The sequence below is a fragment of the Centropristis striata genome, chromosome 9, assembly GCF_030273125.1.
Source record: "Centropristis striata isolate RG_2023a ecotype Rhode Island chromosome 9, C.striata_1.0, whole genome shotgun sequence".
In the NCBI taxonomy this organism is placed as follows: domain Eukaryota; kingdom Metazoa; phylum Chordata; class Actinopteri; order Perciformes; family Serranidae; genus Centropristis; species Centropristis striata.
The window spans coordinates 21,754,312-21,778,773 of NC_081525.1; the positions used below are offsets into that span (position 1 = coordinate 21,754,312).

Here is a 24,462-nt window from a genome sequence, read left to right on the forward strand (position 1 = left end):
TCACATTTTCTCCGCCCTGTAAACGTCAAGCAGATTGTTGTGAATTGATTGGTCGGTCGCTTGCGTTTAAGTAGTGATGACAGCATGTCCGACGGCACTTGAAGGCAGCAGTCGTGGAATTCTAATTGGAGGCAGATTTTCAGCGCGAGGAGTGGCTTCTTCAACTTGTGCTTCCCGAGACAGTGAAGGAGTCATCTTCCTTCCAGATGGACGAGTGACTAGTTTAGTAAACAACTGGGCGAAAAGATTATTTCAAGACATTTTAACTTGGTGGAAATACTTTCTACAGCTGAATCCATGTTTACGGCTCGTTCACGTACTTCTGTTTGAGGTAGGTGAAATGATTACCTGGAAAGTTTTTGGTGTCAGTTATGTTGTCGTGTTCCATTTCCAGGAACGTTAAATGTGTTAGCTAGCTAAAACGCTCGTTATGCTATTCCCCTGCTCTGTTTTCACGTTGTCTTTGTTTTTATTGTAGTTAACAGACCATAACGGATCTCCACTTCATTTACTTTAACACTGTCTGCCGTTCAGTCAGACAGCCAACATGTGATGGCATGTTCATATTTAACTGACTCATTTCCAGCTTTATACTATGTCATTTTCCCAAACAGTCATCATCGTGTTGAATGTGTCACCATGAGATTTACTGGAAATAATTTGGCTAACGCAACTTCAAGTTCCCCTATTCAAGTATAACATAACAGGATTTGAAACTTTTAGGATAAAATGACATGTTTCTAATTGCAAGTGTTTAATTGATTCTGATTCTGGTGGGATTTTTTTTTCAAACATCATTATTTGTATTCTTATTGGTAATGTTCATTTGACTTCTCTATGAAGCACACTCAATTTATCTGGAAAAGCTATCATTAAAGAGTCGACTACAGCGATGGTGTTGCAACTCAGTTTTCCATTTAACTTTTCTCGTGACCTCTTTTCCCACGCAGGGTTAGGGTTGAGTCTCTAATGATGGTTTCTTCAAATGAGGCTTTCTTCAAAAGAAAAGATGGTTTTTACTTTAGAGAGCATCATTTAATTGGACAGTGAATGGCTGGGCGTATTCATATTGAAATGGTTATGGTTTATCTCTAGCATATGTGACTAAATGACTGTAACTCAGAGCAAAGAGCTTCTTTATACTTGCAGTTCTTTTAATTTGTGGTTTTCCACACAAGTAATCCTGCTAATCAAGAAGTTAAAGCCTTTTATTGTGGAAAAAAACAGATCCCATAAGCATTATGGTGTGCGGATCATAGTTTTGTTTATGCAGGGCTGTTTTGGGGCCTTTATGGTAAAAACTAGCTAACTGCACTCACCTCTCAATCTACTCAATCTATACAAGCAATATTTATGATATATACATTAACTTGAAATCAATTTGGATTAACAGCTCAAATAAAAAGTGAAAGTGCAAGTATTTAGTGCTTTTTGTTGCTGTTTTGTTTTTACATGGCCATACAGCTCAGTTCCTCTTTAATATGTCCAGTGTTTCTTCATATTGATAAGCTATTGTACAGTGCTACATGGTAAGAGGCTGTGGAAATGAACTGTGCAGATGTAACTGTTTGCACTTCGTTTCAGTGCTGTTGAGATTTAATTTGTTTCACAATATTTTTTCAGTGCAATCTGCAGCTTTTTTATTGTGCATCCAATGGGGGATTGTTTTTTGGATTCGAGAAAGATGCCAATATTTTTCAGTGGCATTTGCTGCCTTTCTTTTTCTTTACTTTGATAGCTACAACCCACATTTAAACACCATGGGGAAAATAATGTAGAACATGCAGTCAGGTCAGAAAGTGAAGTTACTGTTTGACAAATATTACAAAGAGCTAAAGTGACTTTGAACATGGTGTGATTGTTGCCAGACATTGTGGTCGCTGCATCAGAAACTGCTGCACCCTTGGGATGTTTGAGCAGTGTGCTGTGTAGAGTTTACAGGATGATGCAATCAACACAAAATTATGCAGTCAGCTGGAGTTCTTTGGGTGAAAACACTTCAGTCAGTGAATGAGGTCATAGGATAATAGGCTGATTCAAGCCAATAGGGAGGCAAACAAGTCCAGCACAGCTCAGTGCAACGGTATGTGCAGAAAAATCAAAACAAAAAGCTCACAGAGGGCACATGATCACCACAATGGGAGTTGTGCATAGTGGATAAAAATGTTGCCTGGTCTGTTGAATCTCAAGTTTCTGTTTTGACATGTTTGTGGAGCTTGGCACAAATAGGAACCCTTCCTGTATTGTTTTGAAGGTGTGGGGAGTTTTTTTACCTGATAAAGTGGCCATAAAAGTTTTTTTTAGGTATGTATTGTTAAAGTTACAAATTTAATTTTAACGAAAGGGAAAGTTGCCAGTATTGAATAATAGTTGCAAGGGCATAATACCAATGATCTGTTATTAATGAATCAAGACTGGATAACCTAACAAAGGCACAGCCTTCACTACTGATAAACAAGTGAAAATAAAAAAATGAATCAAATTGTGACCTTAAAAGCCTAATTAAATCGTGGTTTTGAGAATCATGACACCTCTACTACAAAATGTCATGCTTTAAAAAGTATAATAATGCTCTGGTAAATTCACTATTTTATAGGCCAACATTTCATTGACTTTTATAAAGTCTTCAATTCACTATCCTAGGCATTATTTTACAAACCAGTGAATTTAAGGTTAATTTTGCTCAAATTGATTGATTGATATATTTTTTTCTACTCTGGAACTGACAGCTTCTACAAAATTTGTGACAACTTAAGCAGCAATGAATATTTAAACTGTAGGGCTTTGTTGATTCAAGTGCTTTCCCATCTGCATCCTCTCAAAATCACTTGATTGTGTTTGTTGAATGAATGAATAAAATAAGATGTTGCTGGTGCGAACACATGGCGGTGTTTGTCAGTGAGTGTTTACTCCTGCTTCACAGCTCCAGTTTCAAGATAGGAGGAGGGACAGAGATAGTATGACGGCTCACTACTTCCATTGTCCAATAGAAGCCATTCATTGCAGTATTCAGCCTTTCCCAATGATGATCCTTTATCAGTTAGTCTCCAGATTTTTCTTGGAAAACCCCTTAAGCATGGCAGTTAGCGGCAATCCATCATGTGGTTCAGTCTCTTGCTCTTGTTAGGACTACCAGGCTGACTGTCATGTATGGCGGCATTTATTGGCAACATGTGCAGGACAGGGTGCATTTACTTCATGTCCGACAGAGGTAGGCTGCATGTTCAGTATCACATTAACCGTAATATCCTTATATACTTGAATTGAATTTGAGATGTCTGCAAAATTGACAGTTTTCAATGCCTAGTATATGAAGAAAGTTCAGATATAGTTCTGCTTTATATTGTGATTAAAGCAGATGGCCTGAATGCCTAATTGTAAAATTATCCCATAATATTTGATGTCAATTAAAGCTGAAACAATTGGTCAATTACATGATTACTCAACAAGCATAAATGCCCAAATTATGATGTTACAGCCACTTAAATGTTAACTTCTGCTGGTTCAAATTTGTATTGACCAATCAATTTATTGAGAAAATTATTGGCCAATTAGTCAAGAATGAAAATAATTCTTAGTTGCACCCCCAAAATGGATTTTTTTTAAATACCAGTAATTGTGTATTACTGCGAAAATGTGTATTTCTGATATTTTTAATTCTAAAGGGAATATCGGACATTTTATCGGACAAATGCCACTCATTTTTTTTTTATTGTTTCAAATTAATTTTAGTTAATCCTCCATGTACTTGATTTTATCTGTATATTTACAAACTTGAGTGCCCTCATAGATGTCAGGGTGGTAACACCAGTTTTTCTGTGTCAGTAACATGAAACCTTATTGGCTAACTGATGAAGGATGCTGAGCAGACTACAGGAGGTCTTTACTAACCACAATGTAAATATTTCATGGCATGACTGGCACAATTGTGAGAATATGCACCTGATTGCAGGCTATGTTGTCATTGTCTGTTGAGAGTTGACATGTATTGCATCACCCCATTGTAAAACTAGGAATTGCAAACAAGCCCTGTCAAGTCAGGGTACCATCGGCACATTTTCCTCTAAATGAATTCCACTCTCTGTGTCAATGACCTGCAGGCTAGTTCGTTACCTACGATACAATCTGATAACCAGATACCTGCAGGTCCAGCTTCAAGCACTAACTGCAACATATATTTTCCCAGCTCGGTGAATTTTACATTTTTCGTACCCTCCCTAAAAAAAAAAAGCAACAAGGTTAAACTGCACAAGAGCAGCTGCACTAAAAATGAGTTGCTGTTCCAGAAAAGACATTTAAAAAGCATCATTATCTAATTTTTTTCCCAGTGTAAAATTTTCCTACTTGCACTAGGATTGCGTTATTCCCCAAATTCACAGTGATTATATAATGGTTTAGCTGTTTTTTGGTCAGCTAAGGTGGCAGCTTTAATGTCACATGGCTTGCTCCATGCAATCCTTGTGCTCAACCTAATGGGGTGGCAGTGTATTGTTTCTTCCCCTAGAGGGCACATTGGGGCAGACTTCTTAGTTAATTCAGACAAGTGGATTTCACCAAAGCGACAACAGCTGAGTAACTACAAGCTTCAGAGGGATTAGGGAAATAATTCATTGAGAATTATTGAAATCCAACAATGAATAACCCATGTCATTAAAATGTATGTTATCATGCAGGTAAATATTCTTGAGGGGTCAATAGAAGAATATCTATCCATTCAAGCTGCCTATAGCTGATTTCTTGGGGTGTTGAGCAAATAGCCTTAGGGTTCACTGGAGGCACTTAAAGTGGCTATAATTACCACTGAGGTCTGGCTTAATTGGAAGTGACACAAACCATCGGGTGGCTTAGAGACGCATGTTACTGATGTCTAAGTCATACAGAGAAAGACAATCTACTAAACTTGGAAACCTAGAGCTAGACCACTCTCTCCTTGTTCATTTCTGCTTAGTAACAACCTGGTGTTAATCTGTTCTTGCTTAAACAAAAGGTCTCTCGCCCCTGCTCCTGCTCGTTAAGGTCAATGTGAACGCTGAGCGGATTAAGTCCTTTGTTTTGCTGTTACCATGGGTTAGCAGAGTGCTCTAAAGGGACAGCAAGGGAGGCGTGATTCTTTTATTTTCATGCAATTGGAACACTGTGCCTCCGTGCGTTATGTGTATGCACGTGAAGGAAGAGAAGGTTAAGATTGTTGTACTGAAAGAGCTGCGTTTGCTCCAGAGAGCAATCAGGAACCGTGAAATGTCCGTCGTGTCAAACTGTCTTGAATGCATCCGAAAGGGGAGAGGCAACAGGTAGGTGGACCTGGGCATCGGTATGGCACTTTGCATTGAGTCAGGTTAATGAATTGTTATGTTGGATGTCGGGAAGCCTGTTAATGTAGTATGTTTTTAAGCTTTGAGTTATTATCTTAGAAGATCCATTCTTAGGTTTCACAGCATGACAGTGTATACTATCACAGAAAACATGTCCAATGAATAATATCTTTATGCGCAAGAGAAAATGCCTTTTTTATTTTGTAGAGCTGTACATTATTTTCTGATCCCTCCGCATCAACTCTGCTTTTATCCTTCCCACCAAGATTTATTTAAGTAGTACAGATGAATGGAGATAAGGAAGCTTCAGAGTTTAGAAAGCTGTAAGTTAAGGCAGCACGGCATAAATGAGTCCTGCAGCAAATACAGCATGGTTTGTTTTATTTGCTGGCAGTGGCAGACCTGAACCATGAATTTTTCAGTTAGTTTGTTGAGGGGTCAGGAGACAGACTGGGAGGAGTGCTATCTGTCTGGTAGCCCTTATAATGGGTATCTCAGGGGCGCTTAAAGTCAACATGGAAGGGTAGTACTCATGTACTCATACTCATGCCTCATGTCATAAGTCTATGATTTATTAAATGAAAAGTTATTTGTTTTCATATGATCTGCACTTAAAAAAAAATATTCTAACCTGGCTGTTTGTTTTTTGTCTATAGAGGAAAAGAGGTTGAATTCAGTTTGTGAACACAACCTCTTTCTAGGTCTGAATACAGAAAAGTACAGTCCAAAATTAGGAAAAGTCAAGTTAAATAAATTAAATTCAACTTTTCATATTGTATGTTGTAACTGCATCCCACAATGAAGTAAATGCTGGATGTTGTGTGCAGCCATGCATGACTGGATTTGTTGTAGAGTCTCATGATGTAATCCTGTTGATTCATGTTTTTTTTTTTTTTTATGTTGAAAAAACCAGTTGATGGTAAGGGTGTGGAGGCTATAAAGTAGTAGTTGTTACCACAGACACATCTGAGTTTACTTTTTGTTCATGGTTAACTCTAAAGGCACAGATTTTCATTCCAGGGTAAATTTGGAGTTTTTAGGCTCCCGACAGACAGGAAATGTTCCGTCCTATTTTGGATTTATAGTTTTTGTCTGCGGCCTCACATGGTCTGGACTTCTCTCTGCTCAACATTTGCTGTTTCATTTTGTTCTATGTGAAGAATACTTGTGTACAGTGCTTTGATGCTGGTACATCCACTTAATTTATTTCTCAGGAAAGAAAAGCCAAACATTCACATTGTGTTGATTGCATTTCATTATTTAATTGTACTTTGCCTATGTGAGGTTACTTTGGATATAGTTAAATATTTCAACAATATCATGACTTTGGGCCATAGAGTTCCCTTTCACTTCTCACATAGATCCCACTTTCTCGCAGGATGGAGTCATCATGCCTGGACCTGGCTCTGGAAGGTGAACGTCTCTGTAAGACTGGTGACTATCGTGCCGGCGTGTCCTTCTTTGAGTCTGCCATCCAGGTTGGAACAGAGGACCTTCAGATCCTTAGCGCCATCTACAGCCAGCTGGGCAATGCCTACTTTCACCTACAAGAGTACAACAAAGCTCTGGAGTACCACAGGCATGATCTCACACTTACTAGGTAAACAGTTTCACATCCTTAATATTGGTTTGTTTTAAAACCATATCCTCCTTTTGAACCCAGATTGGACAACCTTAAAAATACTTTTTTTCCTACTGTCAAGATTTTTAACCAGAGTTAGCGACGGTTCACACTAATTTTATCACAAATGCTAAAACTTTTTAATTACCACGTCCCCCTCCATGATTACATTTCTAGACTCCATTCCACTTTATTGTTGCTTGCAGCTGTAAATCACTTTCTTGCCTCTTGTGTTTTTGTATGCATGCAGTTCAGTAATCCACTAATATTCCAGTCTAATTATTTCCTAATTAGTTTTTTTTTTCATCCTTTTGAAATCTCAGAACAATTGGAGATGAACTTGGTGAGGCAAAAGCCAGTGGCAACCTTGGGAACACATTAAAGCTTTTAGGACGGTATGATGAAGCAGTGGTCTGTTGCCAAAGACATTTGGAAATTACCAGAGCCATGTATGACAAGGTGGGTCAAAAGTTTGTACAGCAAGTTTTAGGTATCAATGAAATATTCCCTCAGTCCATTTATGTTTGCAAACTGACAATAGATGACTTTTCACTGTTCTGTAATTAAAAAGTTCAGTCAATTACTGAAATGCCCATTTGCTTCGATTAGCATAAATGGATCCAAATTAGTTTTCAATCATACCACATGACTTGCTCTGCAGCCACTGATCAGTTTTTGTATGCATGATGACTGCGAAGCGTCGGCTTACCAACATTTAGAATAGTTTGCCAGCCTGCATGCAAACCAGCAGGTCTGGTGTCAGTGTATTTTAAGTATATAATTACAGCACTGGTCACTCTGGTTTCCGTCTCTGAAAATCTGGTGTGCGTGCTGTAGGTTGGGCAGGCTCGAGCGCTGTATAATTTCGGGAACGTTTACCACGCCAAGGGCAAGAGCATCTGCTGGACTGGAGCCGAGCCAGGAGACTTCCCAGAGGAGGCCAGGATAGCCCTGAGGAAAGCTGCACAATACTATGAGTGAGTGATAATCTCCAAACATGAAATATTTGTTGTTTTGCATTTATTTTGAAAGCCGTGAGAAATGATACACATAGCTTGATTGTTTTGCCGATACCTCAACTGCATTTTGCCGAATAACCTTGTTAGTTTTGTTTGTTGGGTTGTTGTTTGTCATGCGAAACATGTGGCCTTACAAATCTGGTAATATAAATGTTAGTAAAAAGGTTACATTATATGTATTTCTAGGTTCTTCATTTAAACGATCCACCAAAATGCTACTGATGAATCTTGATTCATTTTAGCACTACATCACCTAGTTTGACAGTTTGTTCCAAGTTTGCTCCAAGCTGCTCTACTTTATATCAAAGTATCCTTGTGTAAGATGCTGAAGTGCTTTGTGGTTACCTTTTGTAAATTTGCCACCCAAATCCCTCCCTCTTGTCCATCCAGTCAGCCTGCAGGGTTTTCATTAAAATTAAGCAATTACAAAAGTGTCAATGTCTGTTTGCACCATGACATCTGTAAATGTGTTTGTGTATTTTTTTTGTTTTTGTTTTTTACAAAGAGCAAACCTGTGCCTGGTGAAGGAGTTGGGCGACAGGGCAGCCCAAGGCCGTACCCATGGTAACCTTGGCAACACTTACTATCTGCTGGGCGACTTTGAAACTGCAGCAGCTGCACATGAAAAGGTTGGTGGCATGCATTTTCACCTTTTAGTGTCTGCTGCATATTTTTAAACACCTTTCACAGACAAGTTACAACATTATCTGATATTGGACACATTCATTGCGTGAACATTTTTGTTTCGTCCGACCTCATGATGGTGACGTCTGTGTTCGTCTTGATCATCTCAAAATGTTTCCTGTTAATCCTGACCTGAGTGCACCCTACTGTTTGTCCTGGTTGGCAGCGGCTGCTCATCGCTAAAGAGTTTGGGGATAAGTCTGCTGAGCGGAGGGCCCACTGTAACCTTGGCAATGCTCACATATTCCTCAGCCAGTTTGAAGTGGCGGCTGGTCATTACAAGTGAGTAAACAAGTGACGCTTTAGGCCTCGCTCTCCCCTTTTGATCGTCATCGACATATCTTTATATGCCATCATGATACTCAGATACAGAGCAAGTAGGCTAATGGGTTTTTTTTGCACAGTCCTGATCTGAAAGTACTGTATACGTGTACAGATATGCAGTTCAGGAGGAGTAGTTGAATAAATTCCAAAGTGTTTATTCCCTTACTCCAGCATTTTCTTGATGCAGAAGCCCTTGGAAAATTGTAACAAAGAAAGAAAAGAAAGTAGCAGATAATTATCATTCTCCTGCTCCCACCCTCAACATTCTTTGACCGTCTTCCTCCTCTTCTGTTTCGCCCTCAGGAGGACTCTGCAGCTGGCCAGGCTTTTGAAGGACAAAGCAGTGGAGGCCCAGGCCTGTTACAGTCTGGGCAACACCTACACACTACTGCAGGAGTATGAGAGAGCCATTGATTACCATCTCAAACATCTGGTCATTGCTCAGGACCTCAATGACAGGTATTGGGAATAAAAGCCATTTGTTGTCCACTTTCTGCCAAACTGTCTTTGAAGTATAATGGATGTGTAGGTTTTCAATGTGGGTGGCCCCTGAACTAATTACCAGCCAAAGTGTGGTTAGCTCTAACAGCCATGAAGCTTCAGTGAACTGCAAGAATACTGAAAAGCAGACAAAGTCAAATGGAAACAGCATTGAAGTCTTAGAATGGGTTTAATGTATTTGACACATACTACCAGCTATGAGTAAAGTTGCAAATTCACATACACACAAGCAAACTGGTATTAATTAGGCAAGCATAAAATAGACGTATATTTACACATTATGTAACGTTTCTAAAACCTGATACTCATGGTTATATATATGAGTCTGGAAAGACATGTAAACTGCAACTTGACTGGCTTGCCGAACCATACAACCATAAGGCTGTAATTATAGTTTTATTTTTGTTTCACTGTCACTTATTTCACAGATAAAAATCAGTGTGTTTGGTTTCTCCTCTTCTACATCTGCTAAATAAGCAATGCTGTAATTCCTAGTGAGAGAGAGTACCTCTCTATTTTTATAGTCTTAAAGGAGCCAACATTTCTGGTAGTATTAACTTGCACAAATAATCATATCATATTAATCACAGTCACGTTAAAGGTATAAAATTGATTGGACAGAGAGACCCTTCTTTAAAGTTTGATTATTGGATTTGAAAATGTCAATTTATTAATGTAAATATTCTTGCTGGCAGAAGAACCGAAATTATTCTTGTCCAAAAAAATTTGTCCACAGATATGAGATTGATTTTATAATAAATATGGAATTGTTGAACACCAGCTGTTGTGAAATGAAGATCAGGCTTCTGTGATTTAACTGTATGATAGTTTGATGAATGCCCTTCCCAGTCTTGCGTAATTTCAGTTGAAGTTGCTCAGCCTGTTTCCGTCTGTGTCTCCCTGCAGAGTCGGTGAAGGACGAGCGTACTGGAGTCTAGGAAATGCCCATACTGCCCTGGGGAATCATCAGCAAGCAATGTACTTTGCTGAAAAACATCTGGAAATTGCCAAAGAGGTGACTGTTTACTGTACCTCCTCCCTCAGAGGGCAATCAGCAGTTGCCATCAGGCCACACCCCCCTCTACTGGTTGCATAGGGAACAGCAGGGAATAATTGCTCCTTATGTCTGCATCATTTGAATGTATGGATTTATTTAACAAATTGCAGAGCCAGTGTGCAAATGAATCCCAGTGAGCAATAGTATGTTTTGTCTCTGCTTTGCCCTAAGCTTTGTTTACATTTACGTTCATGTTGTAGACTGGAGACAAAAGCGGTGAGGTGACGGCCAGGATGAACCTTTCAGACCTACGGCTGGTCGTAGGCCTGAAGTCCAACTCCCACATCCACCACAGCATCTTCCGCAACACCAACACTAACAGCTCTGCGCTGTCAGCAAGCTATCAGGGTTACCCCAGCCTTCAAGGTATATCTGTGCTGCTACTCACCCTTCACATTTTGATATATACCATTAAACTTGTGAATCTGTGATGATCAAAGCCATTAAATTATCTTTATGTAATTTAAACATTTAGGGATGTTAAATTCTGTGTTAAGGATGTGATTCTTCGTTAAAGGTTCTCTATAGTCTTTGACCCTCTAGCAGTGCTATGGATGAACTAATTTGCACGCAGGTGACATGCTACACGTTCCCAATGGTGCCTCACTACTCCACTGATCTACAGGTGGCAGTAACACACCAATAAAACACAGCAATGTGCAAACAAAAACAGGAAAGACTGCAAGCTAGTAAACATGAATGAAAACAATGCTGGATTTAAAGCGCGCGAATATCTGCTTTGCATTTGACATGTTTTTCTAGAGCCCAGGGTTACATACTAAAATTTGGTGAGTAACGCTGAATGCGAAATAACTTTTGTGTTTTTAGCAACTACAGGAAAACTGATTTTAAAAGGTTCCCTGTGGAGTTTTCTTGTAAAGTGCTGTATAAATATTAAAACATGTGGCCACTCTGTTGAATTTTGTTTCAGGGGTCAAGTCTCCATCAAGGATGAGAGGCAGTGCAGACAACCTGGGAGTGAGTCCATGTCCAAGTCCTGACAAAAATCAAACTAGGGATTCATCTACACATCCGGTATGTAGAAAAATACTTCAAAAGGCAGAGGCGCCTGTGATGTGAAATGTGCATTGTATTTTTTTTTATCCTTAATACATTGCAACCTATGGGAAGTTGCTCACTCCGATTAGGTTTTAAATTAAATGGTTCAGCTCTTCAGTTTGCAAACCTGTACTGAACATTACTGATTTAAATTTGACAAAAAGAGAACATAAAAACTGCAACAATACTGTGCTTCTCATAAAAAAATTAAGTTGCTGTTTTCTTATTTATTTTGATAACTTAGGGGCAAATTGTTTGGTTAATTTCTTTTAACTAACTGCACTTGTGACTATGAAAGTGCACTAAAATGCCAAATGATTGGTGAATTTAATATACATCACTATGAATGCACATCAAGGTAAGTAGAAATTGATTTTGTCCCTTTTTTCCTGTTCGCACAACTTACAGTGTTTAACATGGGTGAAACATAAACCTCTAACATGAATCTGTCAGTGATTTAGCGAAGTCATCAGTCTGTTTGCACTTTTTATGCATAGGACTGGGAGGAGGAAGTGTTCCCCGGGTCTTCAAAAAACAACACAATCAAGGCTTCTACTAAGCTCTTCCTCTTCCACCGGCTGAAAAGCAAGAAGCACAAGAACAACAAATCCTCTCCAAAAGACCAGCATGAAAACCGAACTGAAGACTCAGCTCCTGAGCTGGATGCACCGGTGTCTCCTCAGGTACCGGTATTTCTAAATACACAAGATTGTCTTGCTTACTCATAACATCCCTTATTTCCCCAGCTTTAATAGTTCAGTTATTGTTTTATATCAATTTAAAACACCTTTAGTTTACTACCCCTGATTTCATTGAAAAAAATTAAAAATGAGAGCACTAATGTAGTTAGCAGAGTGCAGTAAATATTATATACAGTGGCAATATCTATGTGAACCCTTTGAAATTACCTGTTTTTTTGCATGGTTGAGGTTATTGCTGGTTCGACTATGTTATGAAATCCAAGCGTTCACTTTTTTGTTTCACCAGCACTTTTGAACACATCCATGAAACATTCATAAAGACATGAAACCTTGTAATTGTTTGTGTGGTATAAGGTTAAGTACATTGTGTTGGTCTATACTTAGATGCAGAACAGTAATTTCAAAGGGTTCACATACTTTTTCTTGCCATTGTAAGTCTGCTTTATCCAGCTAAAATAGTTAAAATAGTTTTTATGATTATTAATGTTGAGTGAACAAAGTGGGAAATGCCCATCAAAATTGTCCAGTTATTCAGATTCTTCAAAATAGTTGATTCATTTTATAAGTTATCTGACAGTTGACATGTCAACTAATTGTTTTAGCCCTAAATTAAAATAGCTTCTGTAACAGAAGGGTTTATAAGTCGGAAGTGATGCATGGTGTTTACCATTTCTCTCCTGTATTTTAATTGTTTTTATTAAAAGCCTGTCAGCTCTCCGGATAACAACATCCGAAGCCCTATTCTCTTGTTATTAAGTCTATTTGTTGTGTTTACACTGTAGCCGGGATCACGGGACACTATTGGAGAGGATGGCTTTTTCGACCTCCTCTCTCGTTTCCAGGGCAGCAGAATGGACGACCAAAGGTGCTCCCTCCTGGATGGCCAGAGCCATCTCACTGCTCATTCCTCCCCCTCCTCCACCCCACCTGTAGCTGAAAGGAAATGTGAGTCAGCCCCTTGTGTTCCCATCTGTGTTCACACCATATGTAATAGTACAACTTTACGTTATCATTTAAGAATGCATATCTATAAAATAGAAGTGGAAATTTTACATGATGATGGTCTTTGCTTATTTAGTGACATGTTAATCCTTTAATAACAAGCCAATTACTCATCATATTTAGTCTGCGTTTGTGGCCAGTCCGTTTTGCCCCTATATGGTGTGAATGCAGCATGTCCATTAATGTGTCCTTACATGTTTGATGTTGTGTAATCCTTTGCGTTAGATGACTTAAAGTGATCCACCACCCAAAATCTATGATTTGAGTATCAAACCACTGCTTAAGTCTTAAAGTTTAATGTAAAAGGTGGTTTCATCCTTCACTGAGCAAAGCAGCTTTTATGAACCTTTTTTGATATTGTCAGGCCATCCTGAAAACTGGTTATTATTGCACTCCTCTGTAATGGTCATGCATCCAAACAGTCTTTGTGCTCCGTGATAGATGAAACTTCTCCCTGTGGGGACTGTTTGATAATCAAGACATTTTGGGTTAAGTGTTCCTTTAAATTGTAACATCTCATCCTTCTCTACCTCTTTTTTGCTCTTTCCTGTATTTACCTTCTACAAATCAAAATAAAATGCTGGTAAGACTCAGGGCTTGGCAATAAATTCAGTATAATTTATTGTCTCTCAATGGAATTTCTTTGTGATGAAATCATAGATATATATCGTTATACAAAATTGCCTAAATTATCGTCTAAACTGATAGTAAGCTCAAGCTAATTCAAATTTCTCAAAATCGATTTCTCTTTCACTTTAACATTTATCTTGCTCCCAAGGCGTTGAATAAATGAGAATGGGTTGATTAAAATACCTACTTCACACAGGAGTATACAAATAATACACTTTACCATGTGGTTATTTCATATAGTTTAATTATGAGTTACCAGAAAACAACATGCTATATCATGATATGAAATTACCCATATCAGGATACAATATTTTGACCCCATCTTCAGCCCTAGTTAGAGAAGGAAAAAGGCCCAACTCACTGTTACTAGCACAAGCATATTAAGCTGGAGATATACTTTCAGTCTGCGTGTGCATGATGGCTGCCTCGCGTGTCCTAAAGTCTGTTGGGAGAGTAGGTTGAGCAAATCGCTAGAAATTTTCACAACTTGCTTGAGTTTCTGCCTTGATCTTAGAATTAACAATATAGCAGATAGAGTTTCAAAGCTTGTATTTAGTATCTTTGAATATCGTAACCATATGCAGTGATGCCATGTTTGCATGCAAAATCTGGTAGTTCTTTATGGTCTGACTTCTCTGGTGTGCCCTCTAGTAGAAACCTCCAGTAACACATTACATAAACACATTACAGTACACGTTGTTCACAATGCAGCAACAATGTAGGCTAAAAACTTTTCACCCACAGATAATGAGTATCTCTGTTTTTAGCTATTTTGGAGTGCGAAACACCGTTGCAGGATCCTGGTCATTTCCTGGAGCTGCTGGCCAGCTCCCAGGCCCGTCGTCTGGACGACCAACGAGTCAGCCTGAGCCATTTTCCTGGCTTACGTCTCAGCACCTCCAACCCGCCTCATACACCCTCCACCTCCAGCACAGATCAAGTCCCCCCGCAAGGTAATGAAATCCAACCCATTTGTCATCTCCCTCTATATCACCACTCATACTGTGACTAAAACTAATTTCTCCTTCCAGCCCCAATGTCCAGTGCAGATACCCCTCACACACCCTCCCTTTACAGTCATCTCGAGGCAAGCGCTGAGCAGCCTGAGGGGGATGACGTCTTCTTTGACATGCTCGTTAAGTGCCAGGTGAGATAAAGAAATCCAATATATTATCCATCCATTATCCTTAACTGCTTATCTGAACTTGGGTCAGGGGGCTGGAGCCGATCCCAGCTGACTGGTGAGAAGCCGGGAACACAGTGGACAGGTTCGCCAGACTATCACAGGGCTGACACATAGAGAAAGACAACCATTCATGCTCTCATTCACTCCTACGGGCAATTTAGAGTCACCAATTAAACCTAAGCTGCATGTCTTTTGACTGGGAGGAAGCCGCATAGAACTCATGCTGACACTGGGAGAACATGCACATTCTACACAGAAGAACCGCAAGCCGGAGTCGAACAGGCGACTCTGTTGCTGTGAGGCGAGAGTTCTCCAGTATATTATTAGCTACCCAAACAGACAATAAAGTCTTTCCCATATTATAGATCTACAGAAGATTCCAGTAAAACTTCATTTTACTGGTCTGTAATTTCTGAATAAATTTGTAGGAGGTCTTCTGGAAAGAACTACAGTTTGTTACTAATTAGGCAGAAAGAAAGCCTTTCCATTGAAGGGCTTATCCATTAAAAGCCATTTAAATAGTACTAATTTGTTAATGTAAACTTTAGATGAATGTTGACTCTCAAGACTATATTAGCAATTACTTGGATTACCTTTTTTTTTAACTAAACAAGTCTGTATTTTTTCTATAATTAGTACCACATATCATGGTTCTTTCCAGGAAAGTTCTTGGAAATTATTGGACCTTACATAAAGCTTGACCTACATACTTTTCAGCCACTATTTTGATGTGTTAAATGCAGTTATTTTAACCTATTTAGAGTGGGAAGGTGTAGACAAGGATTTTAAAGCAAATTTGTAAATTCAAGAGGCACTGGAAGTAACTACCTTTTTAGTTTGTATTTTTTAATCCAGCCAAATAAGCTAAGAAACCCATTTCCTTCCACATATCTTAAATACTGTTTGTGTTTAAAAAGTGTAAACATCTACAAGACCTTATTTAATAAGAGCTTCCTTAAATTGGCACTGATATATTCATGGCCATTTGTCCCCAATTTTTCTTAATAAGTGTCCGCTAATATAACTGCACTGTCTGTCTCTTGTCAATGTTTTAGGGTTCCCGCCTGAACGACCAGAGGTGTGCCGCGCCATCCTCTAAAAATAAAGGGCAAACTGTTCCAGACGAGGACTTTTTCAGTCTCATCCTGCGTTCCCAATCCAACAGGATGGAGGAGCAGCGAGTTCTGCCTCCTCCTGGTGTTACCCAGTCCAAACCGGACTGACTCCATGAGTGATTTCTCATTTAGGAGATACAAGATGAAGTAAGGATGCCTCTACTATTTTAAGTCTTTTTTTTTTTTTTTTTTGGAACCTCCAACACTCTTGATTCCTGCCTTTTTGGATCTTCCTAAAAAGTTTCTGCAAGAATGCCAAGAATCCAAGGGACACAAAAGGAATCCTCTCTACAAGGAATCAAAATCACAAACAACACGAAACTGTGACTGTACAATGGGAAATTTTAGCTTTTAGAGACTTATGGATTTGTTTTTAGATAGCTGACAGCATCTCTGGGTCGCTACCTTTTTTTGTGTGGCCCGCTGCTGCTTGTTTTAATCGGAGACCTCTGTACTAGACATGTCCGCCTACTCTGGAGGCTTGCATCAAGCCACTCACACGAACTGTTGGACTGTGGTGGTCCGTGTTTGGACTAAACATACTGTATCTAAGGACATAAGCCAAACTGAAGGGATTTCTGCTTCATGATGATGGACATAAGGGACAATATATGGATCGGTCTCAAGCAATTAAGCAAATTGGAACATGGTACAACCTGTTCTGCCTATTAGTGATTTCATTAAGTCTTTAAGAGTAGTACATGTTGGTTTGAATTAATGTCTTTGACAATAATTGGAGGATCAGATGATAAATCTTCTCCAGGGAAATAAAGGTCCACATCTCTTGCTACTGCTGCAGTAGTGACAAGTGGTGCCATTTCTAGCATCTGCCTCCTGATATTGCTTTTGAAGACTGTCTGTTTTATATTGTTAGAGATTGTACGGGTGGAGTTACTGCCATGAACTGAAATGGGATTTTTCTCTGTTACATTTCCAAGGGATTAACTAGTGTAAGGTAAAAAAAAAAAGTTAAGCTTTTGTATCAAAACCTTCTCCTAACGACAACGGAGAAATAAAATAATTATCTACATTACTGTTTATTTATTTAATCTTCAGTGTACAACATGGTGATCAATCCAAATGACGTGCTCGGGTAAAACAATACTCATATTTTTTTCATCTACATGTCAATATAAATAAGCTTATTTACAAAGTGCTCTCTGTATCCGTTCATCATAGAGACCAAACTTTAACGTATCATTCCCTCGTTTCCCGTTTGGCATTTCTAGAACTTACAAACTGCTCCTTAAATCAATCACCATGAACAAAATGTTAAAGGGGAGAAAGTATTTTCCAAACTCTCCCAATAAAATGTAAAGTGCACATCAATTGTTAGGTTATAGCTTATACATTAAAGCCTTTCAATATTTCCATATTAAAGGGGAGCTAGGCCTCTGAAGTCAACCTCTCTCGAAGCGTCGTGAACCTGAAAAGAGAAAATGGCAGAGTTAAGAATTTATTACAGAGGTTAACTCTGGCAACATAGAATGTGTTTTTATCAATCACATTATGAAATAGTTCAATATCCCCAATCACAACAGGCGCAATATTTGTTAATGTGTCAAAATACTGATTTAAGCATCATGGTGCTGTGGAGATATCCTGGCCTACAAATCATATTCTACAGACTTTAAAATAATGTAACTAGTTTGCATTATCACAAGGCAATTCATCTTTAGTGGTGTGTCCTGCAGTTGACCTCCAGTACCTGGTGCTGCAGCAGTTCAAGAAGCAGCTTTTGTTCTCGTCCAGTCTGTACAGCCCAGAGTTTGGCAGATCTTTACACACAGACATGAATTTCTGCAGCTCCGATGTCGGGGTTCCACTCTGCTGCTGCTGCTAAATGTGTAGCAAAAAAAAAGTTACTCTTTTCTGAATAACCAGCACACAAATCACCCTTTAAAACTAGGTAGGGAAAATGATACTGATGGGTTACAAATATCTAAACATCACCTTGATGGTGTCGTAGGTGTCGGTGATGAGTGTGATGAAAAGGCTGAGGATCATGTAGATGAAGAGGGAGACAAATGTATAGAGGTAGACCCTGCTGAAGATCCACACCAGGCTGCTCTTCTGCTTCATGTTCTTAAAGGTGGGAAACATGTCGTCGCCGTTGATCAGGGAGAACAGACACTCTGACACTGTGTTCAAGGTACGGAACTATAAAACAAAAGGTCAAAGAAAGGAAAGGTTTTTACTTTTGTCTGCTTCTGTCCTTTGTGAATAAACAGTGGTCCATCAAGATTATTTACTCAAGTAAACGTAGTAGATTACTTGAGTAAAGAAACTTGCTGCATTCAAAATTTTAATTAAGCACAAGTACCGAAGTATTGGCATCAAAATTTATCAAAAGTAAAAGTAGTCATTATGCAGAGTGGGCCATTTTAGAAAAATGTTTATAACTGGATTACAATTTTTGCAAATCCAGCATGTTTTCCTTTGTATTGTTTAAAAACTCCTTGCCTTCTCATGATACGGGCCAAGGACGATCCAGCCACAAAAACAGTAACTGAGGTAGATGATTCCAGCACAGCAGATGAAACGGATAACATTTGGGAACGCTGCCCTCAGTGTCAGGATGAGAATCTGAAAATAGCCACAGAAAACAGATGGTCAAAGATCTGAAAAATGTACGCTGAATACAAGTATCTAGGAAACCACACAGACGAATGGAGTTTCTCTTTCAACGGTTCCTGTTATTTGGTGCAATCATCACAAATGGGTTTTGAAAATGATCTTGCAGATCAAATTTCAAATGAAGACCCAAGCATGTCATGCCATGTTAGAATGTTGCACTGCTTCATTGACATAAAGTTAGGAAATATTGTGTTTTGCTACAATGAGGAAAAAGTCCCCTTCAAGACAAGTGTTCTCACATTGGCAAACCTATCAGGAAAAAACAAGTTTAGCAGCCTTCCCTTTTCAGAAATATGTACAGCTGATAAAAGAGCAATAGTGATATGTGCAACTGTTGTATTTGCATTGTACAGGTCCTCTATTGTAAACAGTGTGACGATGATATTGTTGATTTTTTGCACTACATGTTACCAATAAAAAAAGAATGAACTTGCTGTTTGGGATAAATTACTCACATTATACTTCCTAAAGTAGCCCATGTAGCGGATAACCCCAATCCAGACAAACATGGTGCCGGTCCCAAGGAAGATGCTACACACATCATAACTTGTGAGGACCTAAAAGAAAAGTGGAATATTTAAAATGTGACGAATGGACAGGGTGAACATACTATAATAGAAAATCCCCATTACCTTGGTCTGGATCTCAATCTTGAGAATGGAGCCAATTATGGTCAAGGTGTCACTAACGATGATAAGGATGTACCAGCCATTCACAAACTCCAACTTGTCAGACCATGGGACTTCTTTACCACAGTCGTTCTTGCAGTAGAGTGTGTATTCCTGTCAACGGAATGAAACAGGAATTGAATTGTGTTTAATTCATTGTGGTGGATCTATCAATAGTTACTGATTATGCTCTAATATGTATCAATAGACTAATGACCCATGTGAAGCATTTTTAGGCATTTTAAAATTTGACCATTGTTGATGAAAATCGATATGCGATAGTATGACTTATTTTTAAGGGGGTTATTTTTGGACATCCGTTAACATGGGTTTTTTTTGCTATTTTTGTAAAATAATATACTACCACTGAGTATCAACAGAGTATAATTGGGCCATTTCTAGCATTTTTTAGGCTTTTTAAAATGTGACAATTTTTGACAAAAATCGACAGTATGACTTTTTGGAGGAGGTCGTTTTTGGATTTCCCATAATATGGTGTTTTTCTGTCATTTCTGGCCATATTATACTCTAACATGTATTAACAGACAATTATTGACCCATTTGAAGCATTTTAGGCTTTTTAAATTTGACCATTTTTGACAAAAATCGACATGCTATGGTATGACTTATTTTTGAGGGGGTCTTTTTTGGACATCCCATAAAATTTTGTTTTTTTGCGCTATTTTTGGACAAACTATACTATTACATGAATCAAAAGAATATAACTGGGTCATTTCTAGCATTTTTGAGAAAAATCGACATGCTATAGTATGACTTTTTTTGAGGGTAATTTTTGGACACATAATAGCATGGTGTTTTTTTTTGCTATTTTTGGACAAATTACACTATGACCATTTCTTTTACTTTTTCAACATACGATACCATGGTGGGTTTTTTTCAAGTTTTGGACATACTAGAACATGGCTTTTTATACTTAAACAGCTTAATTCAGCTTACATTTATAGTTCACTATTATATATAACCACATAGTATACTATGACCCTTCTTTAGCATTTTTTTTAGCATACTACACTCTGAAAACAATAGAAAAATTAATGGGCAACATCCTGCATGTCTACCAGAAAGGTAAGACGTAAAGATGACCCTGTTTACATCATTAGAGTATCTTAGAATTATATAATTTCTCACATCTGTGCAAATAAACTACAGCGTGGGGATAACATATATAGTTTCTTTTATGGTCAGTTCAGTTAACTTACCAACTGCAGCTGAATCCCATTGATCACTGAGCGTGTGCAGAGGCTGAAGGAGGTGATGCACGTTATAATGATGAGGCAGTCAAACAGCACAGTCAGGTATATGTTTCTTGCAGCTGAGGGAACAGAGAAATTAAAATTACTCTCACCTGAAAAGGAAGAACATCTTCAAACAGATTTTATGAGCAGAAAAGTTTAAAGCCTAGAAAGCAGTATTAATGAATCCCAGGGATCCTGGACATGCAGATGATTCATTTGTACACACGAAAATTCAGCTCAGCAAACTTACATGCTCCAGTTACTTTCCAGTCTCTGCATTCATTGATGTCTACATCATTTTCCAAGTCAACCTTTATCCTGCCGCTGTGAGCTTCATTGTTGAAAGTGATCTGTTAACCAAAGAGTAGAAGGAGAGAGAGACTTTGAAAAAGGACTACATCCTTACATCCAACAGCTAAACATTCACTTTCCATGCACTGAAGATGACATTTAACTATGTAAATAGCATGTACTGTGTCCAAACTGCCTTATTTTAAGACTTTTCTGATTTGAGTCCTCAATTGTTTTATTGAATACAGACAGGAAACACACCTGCTCAATATTTTATATCTGTGCTGTGCGAAAAGGTGCAGTGTCACAATGAGTCATTGTCAACTTTATGGCAGCAAAGAAGTGATCAGATGCGTCACTGCTTTTAAAAGACAGTCTGATGTGATTCACGAGTGTTTACTGAGCCCTGAAGACAAGTCAAGTGACTTACAATAACAGTAAAGTCGTAGCAGTCTGGCAGCTCTCGGTGTCTCACTGTCTGTAAATTTATAGCCTTCAGGACAAATGTGATCTTGACAGAAATCATCCTGGAAGACAGAGCAGGTACATTAACTGGGGGGTTTTCACAGCACATACAAAACCAAGACAGGAAAACAATGTTGCAATAAGAAAAAGTCTATAAAGAAATGTCACATGCAGACCTTTTGAAATGCAGTTCAAATTGTGGGAATGCTTCCTGCAATGACGGATGATACATCGGGTAAACTTTGATGCAATCTGTTAGATATGTGCCACAACAAAAATAAAGATGATGAAAAACAAGCAACAAATATCATAGAATAAAATCATTAAACTATCCTGTTTTTCCATGCAAGTTTCAATCATGCACACATACCAGTTTCCACTTGGGCATCAATTTCAAAGGTTTCATTTCCAGGGTAGATGGTACCATTTCTGTAGAACTGCTGACACACTGACAGAGGCGTGTAGAGGGCACCATTTTTCTCATATGCGTGATTGCCGACTGTGATGTTGTGCAGATGTCCATACTAGAAATGGAAAAACCCAAATCTTAAGTATATTACAGTTAATGGTTTATTGACAATTTTACAGTGCTGGGATGCAAAAGTAACTCTTTGAAAAAAGTGATTGCAGCAATGTAGGGCTGGATTCATGCAGTCACAATCTGCAAAACATGACAGATTTAAATGACATGAACAAAGTCCAGTTACATGCTGGGCTACATCTTGTCATGGGAGCTTCTTAAGCATGGTCATATGAGCATGCAGTTATAAAAGTCCAATAATGATTCACAGTAACAGTAAGTAAAAACAAAAGGAAAAAGTGTCACATAATCAAAATTAACTGAGGGATCAACAAATAAAATCATCCCTTTCTTGGTGTTTCAAGGAGGAAATAATAAGAAAAATCTAGCATTCAGTTACCTGTTCAAGGATGTAATCGATGTGATCATAAACATCAGTCTGTCTGTAAACAGCATATGTATCCATGCCTCCATCGACATAATCTTTCAAGAAGAGGTGCTTGAATGCAATCAGATTTTCCTCCTTAAATGTGACGACCATCTGGTTGCTCAGCCCAAAAGACACTAACTGAGATGGGGGAGAAAACCATTTGTTATCAGGGTGGTGAAACAACATGTTTAATGTCTGTTCAAGTCATGTCTGAGATTACCTGGATAGTAATAATGGCAATTTTGACAATCTGCAGTACAAGTTTCCATGGCTTTCGGCCGCGAGCGTGGTACTTCTCACAGGGGTTCATAAAGTAGTATTTGATCTTTCTTCTGAGACCGTCTGCATTGTCGAGATCCTCCAGACACTGATGTTGGTTGTCTGCCCATGGAGGGGGGTCATTTGTCTCATACACGTCATACAAATCACTGGACTCCTCCATATCTACAATTGATTAAACACTGAGTTAGGTGCAATAAATATTTGCATTACATAACTGCCTAGGTGGAAACCATCATGCAAAACAACAATCGACTTCACAGCCAGCTGGCTTGATCTGCTTCCTGGGTTGTAAGCCTTGTGGTTTGCCACAATGGTAAGCCTGTTACCATGTAAAACTGTAAAAATATGCAATAAATCTGTGCTTTTGAAAGCCATTAATGTTCAATGTTTACTCTGTGTCAAAGATATTGTTATTTGTTTGTTTGTTTTTTTACACCATTTACATAGCCTACATAAGGACAACAATGGATGGATAAAAAAAAAATCATACTATTATGAAATCTACAGTTGCCCTCCTGACGTTAAAAAAGTTGAATAAAAGCTTGAACATTCTGGGCTTCAAAGGTTGCCTTAACTGTAGGCCGTTAGGTGTGCCTGTTAACCCTTTTACTACTGCCAGGAAATGTATGGGTCAATGACGTCTAATATCTAATACATTGTCAGTTGGTGTAACCAGTATTTATTTATTTTTGCATAACAATCTGATATCTATATACAGGAAAACAAAAGTGAACTAAAATGAGAGAAAAAATACAATCCACGTTTACATTGCAGCATTATGGCATATAACAAATTTTACATAATTTGTCAAAATATTAGAAAAAGTGGTTGTTTTAAGAATATGTTCTGCTCAATATTGAAGAAATGTGTAAATGTAGAAATACTCAGAAATATGTGTTTTTAATGAAGTAATTATATGTATAAGTACACTTAAATACACTGTAGGTGGAAAAAGTTTAATATTCTTTAAAAAAAAATGGTTACACCATTTGACAGCTTGACAACCCTTATTTGTCACTGACCCGTATACTTAATCGATGTATTTCCTTTAAAGGAAACATAAACTAAGAACACTTCAACATTTGACACAGGATCAATATAAAGCTCTACTAGCCTAGTAGTAGAAGCAGCTTGTTCTACTTCTATTGTCGTTTCCCACATTGCAAATGGATGACTAAACAGCAACTGTCTGTGACGAGGAAGCACATGAAGTCAGGTGTACCTGAGCATTGTTGAATAATACACAGCAGATCGCATTCAGAAACCTGATCAGCCCCCTGCATTGTGACAAACTATTAACTATCCATTACTTGTCGTGTGAGCATTTTAATTATATCCCGTCAAACCCAGCCGATGGCGAACACGACAAAATGAAATGAATAAAATCAGCCAAGAGCCTACCTGCCAATGTCCCGCAGCAGATTAATCAACTTTGTTACATCCACCTGCGTCTGCGACACGCCCGTTGTATCCAAAATGTCTTGGTCTTATTAAAAATGCATAACATCACTCGATTTGTTGTTTTACTGTGAGAGTCATGACTAAAGTAAATATACCCGGCTGAAGTTCTCGAGTGTGTTGTCTTGTGACCAAACACCTCTGGCTCAGGTACTTTTTTCACGACAGTGGAACGTCATTTTACTGCTGGAAGCTGATTGGCTCTTCAGCTGTCAATAGTGTCGTGTTTTTTTCACTCCTGTAA

At 38.4% G+C, this 24,462-nt stretch overlaps 2 protein-coding genes across 4 annotated transcripts; one reads left to right on the plus strand and one right to left on the minus strand.

Annotated features, from left to right (window-relative positions):
• Window positions 1–192: 192 nt before the first annotated feature.
• Window positions 193–17,241, plus strand: LOC131977865 (G-protein-signaling modulator 2-like). The gene is made up of 15 exons (XM_059341314.1): window positions 193–331; window positions 6,691–6,912; window positions 7,257–7,392; window positions 7,771–7,910; window positions 8,458–8,581; window positions 8,803–8,918; window positions 9,264–9,419; window positions 10,368–10,476; window positions 10,719–10,884; window positions 11,450–11,553; window positions 12,075–12,260; window positions 13,061–13,223; window positions 14,678–14,863; window positions 14,942–15,057; window positions 16,152–17,241. The coding sequence occupies exons 2-15, from the start codon at window positions 6,692–6,694 to the stop codon at window positions 16,317–16,319; spliced, it is 2,091 nt and encodes a 696-aa protein (XP_059197297.1). The 5' UTR covers window positions 193–331; window position 6,691; the 3' UTR covers window positions 16,320–17,241.
• mcoln3b (mucolipin TRP cation channel 3b) lies at window positions 17,230–24,385 on the minus strand. Of its 3 annotated transcripts, none has more exons than XM_059341317.1 (14): window positions 24,162–24,385; window positions 22,699–22,922; window positions 22,449–22,616; window positions 21,899–22,052; window positions 21,705–21,780; window positions 21,494–21,590; window positions 21,023–21,122; window positions 20,737–20,849; window positions 19,481–19,630; window positions 19,304–19,405; window positions 18,675–18,797; window positions 18,165–18,371; window positions 17,920–18,050; window positions 17,230–17,637 (listed from the first exon to the last, which is right to left on the minus strand). In XM_059341317.1, exons 2-14 carry the CDS (start codon window positions 22,918–22,920, stop codon window positions 17,598–17,600), a joined length of 1,683 nt encoding a protein of 560 aa, XP_059197300.1. In that variant the 5' UTR covers window positions 22,921–22,922; window positions 24,162–24,385; the 3' UTR covers window positions 17,230–17,597. The 3 variants fall into 3 exon arrangements, with proteins under 3 accessions (XP_059197300.1, XP_059197299.1, XP_059197298.1); XM_059341316.1 differs by lacking the exon at window positions 24,162–24,385 and adding an exon at window positions 23,983–24,117 and having other exon boundaries at window positions 17,920–18,047; XM_059341315.1 differs by lacking the exon at window positions 24,162–24,385 and adding an exon at window positions 23,983–24,116.
• Between the last annotated feature and the right edge of the window lie 77 nt (window positions 24,386–24,462).

What these genes read in the sequence shown, in the direction of transcription:
- LOC131977865 (XM_059341314.1), top strand. Translation starts at nt 6,692, where the DNA reads ATGGAGTCATCATGCCTGGACCTGGCTCTGGAAGGTGAACGTCTCTGT. An exon ending in GGGTTACCCCAGCCTTCAAG is followed by an intron (nt 10,885 to 11,449) that starts GTATATCTGTGC and finishes ATTTTGTTTCAG; the next exon opens with GGGTCAAGTCTCCATCAAGG. An exon ending in GGGATTCATCTACACATCCG is followed by an intron (nt 11,554 to 12,074) that starts GTATGTAGAAAA and finishes TTTTATGCATAG; the next exon opens with GACTGGGAGGAGGAAGTGTT.
- mcoln3b (XM_059341315.1), bottom strand. Translation starts at nt 24,043, where the DNA reads ATGCAGGGGGCTGATCAGGTTTCTGAATGCGATCTGCTGTGTATTATT. An exon ending in TCGATTACATCCTTGAACAG is followed by an intron (nt 22,053 to 22,448) that starts GTAACTGAATGC and finishes TTCCATTTCTAG; the next exon opens with TATGGACATCTGCACAACAT. An exon ending in ATGGGATTCAGCTGCAGTTG is followed by an intron (nt 19,631 to 20,736) that starts GTAAGTTAACTG and finishes TTCCGTTGACAG; the next exon opens with GAATACACACTCTACTGCAA.